Source organism: Cervus elaphus, chromosome 15 (assembly GCF_910594005.1).
Source record: "Cervus elaphus chromosome 15, mCerEla1.1, whole genome shotgun sequence".
NCBI classification, from domain to species: Eukaryota; Metazoa; Chordata; class Mammalia; order Artiodactyla; family Cervidae; genus Cervus; species Cervus elaphus.
Window position 1 is genome coordinate 52,879,620 of NC_057829.1, and position 11,367 is coordinate 52,890,986.

The following is an 11,367-nucleotide window of genomic DNA, read 5'->3' on the forward strand; positions in this document are numbered from 1 at the left end:
ACAAGTTTTTGCACACCAAAGGAAACGATAAACAAAATGAAAAGACAACTTATGGACTGGGAGAAAACATTTGCAAACAATGCTACTGACAAGGGCCTAATTTCTAAAATATACAAACAGCTTATGCGATTCAGTAACAACAACAGAAACCAAACAATCCAATCCAAAAATGGGCAGAAGTCCTAAACAGACATCTCCTCAAAGACATACAGATGGCCAATAAGCAGATGAAAGGACATTCAACACTGCTAATTATTAGAGAAATGCAAATCAAAACTACAATGAGGTATCACTTCACACCAGTCAGAACGGCCATCATCTAAAAAGTCTACAGAGAGTAAATGTTGGAGAGGGTGTGGAGAAAAGGGAACCTTCCAACACTGTTGGTGGGAATGTAAACTGGTGCAACCACTATGGAGGACAGTATGGAGGTTCCTTAAAACACTGAAAATAAAACTATCATAGGATCCAGCAAGCCCAGTTCTGGGGCTCTATCAAGAGAAAACTATGATTCAAAGAGATACATGCACCCCAATGTTTACAGTAGCACTATTTACAACAGCCAAGACCTGGAAGCAACCTAAAAGTCCTCAGACAGATGAATGCAGAAAGAAGATGGGTGCAGTGCATATTAACAGTGCAATACTACTCAGCCATAAAAAAGAAATGAAACAGTGCCATCTGCAGCAACATGGATGGACCCAGGGCTTATTGTACTAAGTGAAATAAATCAAACAGAGAAAGACAAATATCACATGATATCACTTAAATGTGGAGTCTAAAATACAATACAAATGAACTTATTTACATAACAGGAACATTTCACATGTTACACAAAGTAAAATGTATACCATTACTGAAGATAAAATTTTTTATTTAGTGTGTTGAAAAATTTTACCTAGATTCCTTCATTTATAAGCTGAAAAATTATTCTAACTAGGATGTTCATTAAAAATACTGTAATATTTTTATTCTTCACTTTTTCTCCTAAGTTGCCTATACGGTTGAAAAGGATTTAACAAAAAATACTCTTTTAGGAATAATGAAATATTACATAAAAACATATTTCCACATGGGTCTTATAGAATTTGTCATTAATTTATAATTCTATATCCTTAGTTTTGTGAAAAAGTATTTGTTAGCTACAAGAAAAATGATCCTCAAACATTTTATTCATACCTGTTTCTGGGCTTCTACCTTTTGCTTTCTGGTTGGATCAATTGCATCTACCATCCATTTAATTGTAAAGTATGTTACTGCACCAAATATTGTCAAACGGAAAATTAAACCAACAACTTCATTCCGACTCAAGGGACGAGAAAAGGTTTCAGCATGTACCATCTTGATTGTTAACCTTAAAAAACAAATAGAAATGTCAGCAGATAATAACTAGATTCATTAAAACTGGGAGGCTGATAGGTAGCATAAACAAACAAGAAAAACTGACTTTTAGTCAAAGTCAACATTACCTACCTTGTAATTGTTTTAGTTAAGGAGAAATGGATTTTTAAATATTAAGTAAACAAACACATTTTAAGCTCCTCTTGGAAACAGGCTTATTTATTAAATTTTTTAATAAACTTTCTTAAAAGTTCAAATAATTTTAAGTACAGAATAATTCTATTCAAAAATGCAGTAAATGTCTTAAGGCATTTACTCTCTTAAAGAACTTTTCAATAACTATTTCAGGGAATCTAGAAAAATAATGACTATAATACTTACACAACTGAAAAAAGGCAACCAAACAATGAAATACTTTACTAATGTAATGGTACACGAGGTAATTTCTGAGTAAAATTCAAACTGTGAACAGACTCGCTGTTCCCTCATACTTACTTTTAAAGGTTTCCAAAGCTTGCTAAAATTTATACATGCCATTTCTCAATTCACACGTGACATGAAATTTTTGGAGCCATCTTACTATTTCCAACAACCTAGCTATGTATGAAACAAGCAGAATCTTCAAAATGTTTGAGCCACAAAAATATAGCTCTCACCCAAGATAAAGAGGAAAAAAGGAGGCAACATGCCTATTTTGACACATATACCTAAGCAGTTACAGCAACCACAGCTTGGCTTACAGGAGGCATGCACACCTGTCAAAGGCAATGACCATCCAGTAGAATAAGCTTTAGGGATGATGTGACTGTCACATGTTGAGAGAGAATCTTGGCCTCAAATAACGCCATTATACTCTCTCCACAAGGAGTGTGCTGAGTACTATGTGATTTGGCGGGGGTGGGGAATGTATATTTTGCATTTGTGTGAAAAGGAATCCAAAATCTGTACTCAGAACAACAGGTGAAAATTAGGTTCTTCATAGGCTAATTTATGGTCATTCCAGCTCTAAAATTATTGTTTCTATTCTCACTAGTACTATTTAGTTAAAGATTTTCTTCAGTCATTCCAACAGAATTGGTGTCAGACTATTGAACGATTTCCAAAAGAAAAGTCAAGGATTCCAACCTTCTGCATCACTAGGAGACATTCACTTCACAACAATACACTATTTAATTTAAACTTAACAATCAGGTTTAAATTAAATAACTGAAAAACCTTTATTTTGGATAAAGACATTTTGGCCTAGGGATATTAAATGACTTAATTCATACAATAAAGCACTTATCAAGCATGTGTATATATTGCCTACTGTATCGAGTATACAATAATGGCTAAGACACAATTACTTTACTTCAGGAATGCACAGTCCATTATTATCTTATTAAAAATTAAGCTTGAATAACCAACCCCCTCTCCAACAACAACAAAAAAAGCTAGAGAAAAGCCATATAGTTAAAAATCTCTTATGGAACAAATCAAAGTGTGCTTTCTATCATCATCATGGATTTCTAAAAATGGGTTAACAATACTCTCCTTCTTATAGTAAGTGGAAAACTGTCTTCTCTAGTCTTTATTCCAACACAGTAAATTTGAAAATTCAGTTGGAACATGTGGTATCATTATGTGGGAGCATTATTCACAACTGAAAATAAAACAACAGGCAAAATAAAGATTTATTAGCTTAAACTGCTGCTGCTGCTGTTAAGTCACTTCAGTCGAGTCCGACTCTGTGTGACCCCATAGACGGCAGCCCACCAGGCTCCCCCATCCCTGGGATTCTCCAGGCAAGAATACTGGAGTGGGTTGCCATTTCCTTCTCCATAACTTAAACTAGTGGTAGTCAAATAAAATGTTTTCAAAAGTTTTGAGTTAGTAGTGATAAAACTGCCATCTACTGGATGGTCACTGAAATACACGAACTAGGACAACTATCAGTATACCCCATTCAACGAGATAACAATTTTTAAACCTGTTAGAAAAATCAAGACAAAGTCTTTGCAAACCATATATTTTCCTATAATTAAACTATTAACTGCAATAGAGTACTCTGGACCTGGTCACTTCTAAAAGGGATCCTTCTTCTAAAATGACTTCAAAATCCAGAAATGAAAGTGAAACTTCTACTTGTAGGTTGTAACTGAGTACTTGATTATACACTCATCTATCATTCATATGACATTGATATGCTTGCAATGTAAGGCTGTTACGGTAACAATACCATTACAGCAGAATATATAAAATTTGCACATGCATACACTATGGGCTATATTTCAATTTTGTATGAACATTAGGATCAATACACAAATATACACATAAACATGGATGATGCCATGTACAACTAAGAAATATGGCAAAACACCGTTAACTCAGTTGTTAGGCAAATATAACAACATATAGCTCCATTATAAAGAGTTCTCCATTTCAGTGTAGTAAACTTTAAAATCGTACCACCTCCTCAATAAGCAGTTTACTGGCAGGTTAAGGTCCAAGAGTATAGTATTCATGCTACAGCACCTCTCTAATTCACTGCAGTGTTCTACAAAGTTTTTCTCAACCCCAGAAGTCCCAGTTTCGCAGACATCAAGGCCCTATGAACACTGCCTGTGACAAAGAAAGCCTGCCAACACTCACATAAAGGACGGGTTATTATTAACAGCACCATCCTCTGCGAAAGCGTGCCCAGGCTTGAAGAACCACCTCCACTTTTGCACGAGGTGGTAGTGCCTGGGCGACAATCAGACCCGGCTCGTTCTGGCCGCCTTTCCCTAGGACCCCAGTTCTGAGGTCGCCCGGAACGATCCTCAAGTCACCGCAGCGACCAGGCTGCCTAGAGATTCCCTGGAAAGGGCCTACGTCCTGGGGGCAGCGCTAACGGAGACTTAAGGGCCTAGGCCGGGCCGGGCGCCAATGCGAAGCCCGGGACGCCCTTGGAGGTTAATCCGGTGGATACGAAGGGCTGCGGGAAGCTGAGAGGCGACAATGAGGTAGGGCGTGGAAGGACGGCGAGGTGACCAGAGATCGGCTTCCCAGGCCCGCGCGGGTCCCTGAAGGAGCTCAGCTGGATCCATCTCCCGCCCCACGAAGCCCCGCGGGAAGCCGCTACTCACCCCCGGGGTTGAAACAGCGGCCGCAGGAGCCCTTACCAGCCTTACACAGGAAGGAAACGCCGCCTGGGAAAGAACGCTTCCGGCGGGAGTAGCGGCCCGCCCCCTCGCACGGAGCATGCGCGGCCGTGGCCGAGTGCTTGGGGGCGTGTTTCCGGCTTTCAGAAGTGGTGGGGGGATTCGGTGGGTGCGAGGTCACTCATCAGATGTGTAACCTGCTCTCCGCTGAAGCGAACCTCTGAGTTGAGTTGAGTATCAGAGATAGGACTGGGGCAGGCGCTTGTCACGTAAAGTCCCTGCCCTGCTCCCAGCTCCTGTCGCAACACTGACAAATCCGGGAGCCTTCTTGAGAGTGCAAAGAAATGCTCAGTATTCTGAGTATTCAAAGAAGTTCTTTCTTGACTTCTGCTTGACCCTTACCTCGGCCCTTCACCGTCCCCCTGCCCCCGAGCCCCGGTGCAAACCCACACGCTGCTGTTCTGTCCTTTAGCCAAAGCTCTAACGCGCATGGCCAACCCCCACCCTTCACCATCTGTCTTTCAGTTTTAGGGTGAGCTCACCCACCTCCTCATCGTCTGCGCAGACAAACACCTGGGGGTGGTGCCTAAAATCTGCGAAAGGATTCTGTAGCCTACGGGGGCAGGCCTGATAGCAGGGACAAAATAGGGCACTGTAACAGGTTTTGCATTTCGGTGACTTCCCTTTTTCTTTTCCCCTTCCCCTTTCCAGAATGAGACGTGGTGAACAAGGTCCCCAGGGAGCAAATCTGAAAGCCGACTCCTCCAAAACACAGACTACCATGGGGCGAGACGACATTAGACTTTGTCCCCAAGTATACCAGCATCACTTCCTTCAGACTGAGGCGGTGAGACTAAGAAGTAATGGGACAGTTCCTCTTCCTACCCTCCTCGGAAGGCAGTGTGTGCCTCTCGACTTTAGACAGCATCCTTGATGGCTAAAATTCTACAGCCTGATTGTTGAATCTAGTGAACGCAAGCTTGTGATATTGTGAGGATAATAACTACAGTTTACTGAATGTCTGCTTATTGGCAGGCATATTGGCAGGCTATATGTATCTATGGGAGCCTCGAGGGCTACAGTCCATGGGGTCGCAAAGAATCCGAAAGGACTGAACTCAGTGAGATTTCTATGCTTCACACCCTTAACCTAAATTCCTCAAAATCCCCAATCTTCTAAAATAGCCATTATTTTATTTTTATTTATTATTTATAGATGAGCATATTTTAAAGCTTAGATAAATTTTCCCAAGTTCATGCACCCAATAACTGACAAAATTTCATTGGGACCTAGATCTGATTCAAATCCTACACTTTACATTCTCTCTTTGAAGTAGTAATTTAATATCAGTTAAATTTTAAAATCAAGGCGAAAGAGCTAAGACCATGACATGATGAAATCTTAATTAAGACTTTAAAGAGTAAGGAAGGGATGACAGCAATATGATGAATATTTTAAAACTATGATTGAATTTATTGACAAAAATCAGAATGGAATCTAATACTGTAAGTGGTTCATGCTTTACATTGATGCCTTTTTGCCTATATTTTTGCTTACAACCATAAATAAATTATTTTAAAAAAATGATATGAAGCTGGGTTTGGCAGTGCTGTGAAAGTGAAAGTGAAGTCACTCAGTTTTGTCCGACTCTTTGCCACCCCGTGGACTGTAGCCTACCACGCTCCTCCATCCATGGGATTTTCCAGGCAAGAGTACTGGAGTGGGTTGCCATTTCCTTCTCCAGAGGATCTTCCCGACCCAGGGATCCAACCCAGGTCTCCCACGTTGTAGGCAGACGCCTTACCGTCTGAGCCATGATTATTCAGAGAGGGTAATAAGATTTGGAGAACTACAGAATGGTTATGAGACCAGGATAATATTTACCAAAAAACACAAGCCATGTGTTCAGCAGTCTTGGAAGAGATTCTCCACTGGGTCCCTGGGATTATCCTCAATGTGAGTCATTGCTTATGATGCTCATAGGAGCATGCCTTGACAGAGCTAAAAGGTAGAAGTTATCAAAGGAAAGAACTTTAGGTTTTGTGGCTGGTGACGATAATCATACCCACTGGTAAGGAAAATGAGCTGAGACATTCAAGGTGGTGATAGATTTCCATCATTCACTGAATGAAACTGGGTCAACTAAGGCCCCCACTTGCCTTACTCTGAGAACCAGGATAACCAGCCTACCCAGTTTGTCTGACATTAAGGGGGTTTCTAGGACATAGATCTTTAAATGCTAGTATCGGGGAAGTCTCAGGCAAGCCATGGGGAGTTGGTCACCCTACTCGGATCATCCTAAATGAAATCTAGAACCAGGTGGAGCTATCAGTATGGTTGCATCTGTACTCAATTCATCTGCTTAATATCTGGGGTTCAGTTGCACAGGAAAGGTAATTGTTGGATAAATTAATTAAGGCTGACTGTAAAGAGTCTAGTCACTTCAGTTGAGTCCAACTCTTTGAGAGCCCCTGGACTGTAGCCCACCAGGCTTCTCTGTCCATGGGTTTCTCCAGGCAAGAACACTGGAGTGGGTTGCCATTCCCTTCTCCAGGGGATCTTCCCAACCCAGGGATCAAACCCAGGTCTCCTGATCACAGACAGATTCTTTACCACTGAGCCACCTGGGAAGCATCAAGAGTCTACCTGCCCCCAAATAAATATTGCCGCTCATGCCTTTTTCCAGTGGTTTAACTATAAATTGAGTACCTACATCTCTCCTTTTTTGGATCTGATTTTTATTTAGCAAATCCTTAGGAAGCCTTCTATGTTTGGGCCCTAAGACATCAAATTACTGCCTTCCCTTATACCATGAACATTCATTTCCAGCAATCACTAAATCAGCTATATTCTTCCAGAATAGAACTGAGTGAACATATGCTTTTCATCCCAGGATAGCTTTATATAATCCCTGGCAGCACAAAGCACCATATTTGGCCCTCAGTAGGGGCTCAATAAATAATTCACTATGTGTAATATTAATCAGGAAATTATAACAACAGATTTTTGGTAGACCTTCTGAGCCTTCCCTCCGTGATTGTCAGAATCAAGATATTAAAAATAGTTATTATATTTACTGTAAAAAGTTTTTGTTTATTTTTATCTTTTGTGATTAGTCGTTCATATTTTCTTTTTTTTTTTTTGGTTCATATTTTCTATTTCTTTCTGTTTTAGTTTTGAAAAGTTATACTTTTCTAAGAATTTCTCCATTTCTTCCAGGTTGTTCATTTTATTGGCATATAGTTGCTGGTAGTAGTCTCATGATCCTTTGTGTTTCTGCATCGTCTATTGTAACTTTTCCTTTTAATTTTATTGATTTGAGTCTTCTCCATTTTTTCTTGATGAGTCTGGCTAATGTCTCATCAATTTTGTGTATCTTCTCAAAGAAACAGCCTTTAGTTTTATGTATCTTTGCTATTATCTCCTTCATTTCTTTTTCATTTATTTCTTCCATGATCTCTATGATTTCTTTGCTTCTACTAACTTTGGGGGACTTTTGTTCTTTTTCTAGTTGCTTTAGCTGTAAGGTTAGGTTGTTTGTGTGATGTTTCTCTTGTTTGTTGAGGTAGTCTTGTGTTGCTATAAACATCCCTCTTAGCTCACATCCCACAGGTTTTGAGCTGTCATATTTTCATTGTCATTTATTTCTAGGTATATTTTGATTTCCTCTTTGATTTCTTCAGTGGTCTCTTGGTTATTCAGAAACATATTGTTTAGCCTTCATGTGTTTGTGTTTTTTTTAATAGTTTTTTCCCCTGTAGTGATATCTAATCTTACATTGTTGTGGTCAGAAGATATATGAAATGATTTCAATTTTTTAAAATTTATAAAGGCTTGATCTGTGACCCCAGATGTGATCTGTGCTGGAGAATGTTCCATGTGCACTGATAAAAAAGTAAAATCTGTTTTTGTATGAAATGCCCTGTAGATCCATTATCAATTAGGTCCAACTTGTCCATTGTATCATTTAACGCTTGTGTTTCCTTATTAATTTTCTATCTGGATGATCTGTCTGTTGGTGTGAGTAGGGTGTTAAATCCTCCACTATTATTGTGTTACTGCTGACTTCCCCTTTGGCATTTGCCTTATGTATTGAGACGCTCCTATGTTGGGTGCATATATATATTTATAATTGTTATATCTTCTTCTTGGATTGATCCTTTGATCATTGTGTAGTGTCCTTGTCTCTTGTAATGGTCTTTATTTTAAAGTCTATTTTATCTGACATGATATTGCTACTCTTGCTTTCTTTTGACTTCCATTTGCATGGAATATCTTTTTCCAGCCCCTCACTTTCAGTCTGTATGTGTCCCTAGGTCTGAAGTGTGTCTCTTGTAAATACCATATATTAAGGGTCTTATTTTTGTATCCATTCAGCAGATCTGTATCTTTTGGTTGGAGCATTTAATCCATTTACGTTTAAGGTAATTATTGATATATACGATCCTATTGTTTTGGATTTGTTTTTATAGGCCTTTTCTTTCTCTTGTGTTTCCTGTCTCAAGCAGTTCCTTAATATTTGTTATATAGCTGATTTGGTGGTGCTGAATTCTCTTAACTGTTGCTTTTCTGAAAAGCTTTTGATTTCTCCTTCAAATCTGAGTGAGATCCTTGCTGGATAGAGTAACTTTGGTTGTAGCTTTTCCCCTTTCATTGCTTTAAGTAAATCTGCCACTCTCTTCTGGCCTGCAGAGCTGATGTTGTTTGTTTTTAAACTGATGCCTCTTAAGACAGTTCATGGCAGTTCTCTCCTCAGGAAACTAAATTTTCCTTTGTTTTTGTTGGTTGGATGGAGGTGTGGGTAGTTTTCTCTGCAGCCAAGGTAAATCAATGCACTAGACCCTTGAAGGGGGAAGGGATTCCTTCGATTAGGAACTGTAGAATTTCTCTGTGAGTCTATTCACTTGAACAACTTGGCAAAGTGCATATTCCCAGGTCCCGGTCTTAAAAGGCTCCTATTTAACTGCTCTAGGTTTTGGTCCAAGTCTTTGTATTCTGAATAAGCATTTGCAATTATTTGGATATAGGTAGTTTGGGACCACACCTTGACAAACTCTTAGTATATAAAAGTCTTATATATAGTACATAAACTTTAAAAAAATCTTAGTATATACAAACTCATATGTAAAATTATTAGTGATAATTTTGTATATATTTTTGTACAAATCTTTTCTGTCTCAGACCCAAAAGCTTATTTGATTCACTGAACCATTAAGCTAGCTGGGATACATTAAGAAATCAAGGCCAGGAAGCCTCATGACAAGATGCAGAATAAAACAGTCTTTGGAAAGAAAAACAAATCTGAAATATTGGATAAATAAACATGGTAAACATGACTGTATTCATTGCTCATTAGAAATGATTCACTTGACAGTGATTTAGAAAGAATAGAACTTCAAGAAATAGATAAAATTATATAGCAATAGTTCTGCCAGTGTAAGAGTCACTTGGTAACCTTGGTTCTTTTAAAAATATTTCATTGAAAAATAATAATCTTGATTATTACTTTGACACATTAAATAATAGAATGGGTGGAGGAAGAAAAGTAAAGCAAAAATATGAAACTGTATCTGAAGCCATGAAAGCACTGAGAAAGACTAATTTTGGGTGCTTGAAATTCTAGGAGAAAGAATAAGAGGGCATCAAGGCAGAAATAATGGAAAATCAAAATTTCAACAGATTGTATGAAGTGGAAAGATGAATTGATAGCTTCATTCTATAAAAAGCACAGAGAACCGATGATAAGAGTCACAAGCTAAGAACTGCCACCAGCCCACCAGAGACTGCAAGAAAAAGAACTGATTCGCCCATACAGCCCTGGAAGGGCGTGCGGCCTTTGCCAAAACCTTCACTTTGGCTCAGTGAAATTGATTTTAGACTTCTGGCCTCCAGAAAGGAATTGAACCTGTGCCTTTAGCACCTTTGACAGTGAAAGCAGAGAGTCCCAACCACTGGGAATTCCCAGGAACAGTTCAAGTTGGCACCTCACAGAAGCTCCCTCAGAGGCAGGAAACTTAAGCCCAAAACCTGAGAACACCAGAAAACTCCTGACTACATGGAACTTTAAGCAATAAGTGACCGTCCAAAAGCCTCCATACCTACACTGAAACCAACCACCACCCAAGAGCCAGTAAGTTTTAGAGCAAGACATACCACGCAAATCCTCCAGCAACACAGGAACATAGCCCCGAATGTCAACATACAGGCTGCCCAAGGTGACACCTAACACATAGACCCATCTCAAAACTCATTACTGGGCACTCCATTGCTCTCCAAAAAGAAGAAATCAAGTTCCACGCGCCAGTACACTGACGCAAGCTTCCCTAACCGGGAAACCTTGACAAGCCAATCGTCTAACCCCACCCACTGGGTAAATCCTCCACAATAAAAAGGAACCACAGACCTCCAGAATACAGAAAGTCCACTCCAGACACAGCAAGCTAAACAAGATGAAAAGGCAAAGAAATACCCAACAGGTAAAGGAACATGAAAAATGCCCACCAAGTCAAACAAAAGAGGAGGAGATAGGGAATCTACCTGAAAAAGAATTTAGAATAATGATAATAAAAATGATCCAAAATCTTGAAAACAAAATGGAGTTACAGATAAATAGCCTGGAGACAAAGATTGAAAAGATACAAGAATTGTTTAATAAAGACCTAGAAGAAATAAAAAAGAGTCAATTAAAAATGAACAATGCAATGAATGAGATCAAAAACACTTTGGAGGGAACCAAGAGTAGAATAACGGAGGCAGAAGATAGGATAAGTGAGGTAGAAGATAAAATGGTGGAAATAAATGAAGCAGAGAGGAAAAAAGAAAAAAGGATCAAAAGAAATGAGGACAACCTCAGGGACCTCTGGGACACTGTGAAACGCCCCAACATCCGAATCATAGGAGTCCC

At 39.2% G+C, this 11,367-nt stretch overlaps 1 protein-coding gene and 1 long non-coding RNA gene across 3 annotated transcripts in view; one reads left to right on the forward strand and one right to left on the reverse strand.

Moving 5' to 3' along the window:
• Positions 1-4,559, reverse strand: part of ATAD1 (ATPase family AAA domain containing 1) — a 39,380-nt gene extending 34,821 nt beyond the window's left edge. The window contains exons 1-2 of one of the 2 annotated variants that reach the window (XM_043926132.1): positions 4,449-4,559; positions 1,180-1,354 (exon numbers count right to left, since the gene is read on the reverse strand). In XM_043926132.1, the coding sequence (XP_043782067.1) occupies positions 1,180-1,341 (162 nt within the window). In that variant the 5' untranslated portion in view covers positions 1,342-1,354; positions 4,449-4,559. The other variant, XM_043926130.1, reaches the window with a different exon arrangement.
• An 11-nt stretch (positions 4,560-4,570) lies between these two features.
• Positions 4,571-5,705, forward strand: LOC122709061. Its single transcript, XR_006345402.1, has 2 exons — positions 4,571-4,692; positions 5,175-5,705. It is a non-coding gene; the product is annotated as an uncharacterized LOC122709061 (long non-coding RNA).
• The last annotated feature ends 5,662 nt before the right edge of the window (positions 5,706-11,367 follow it).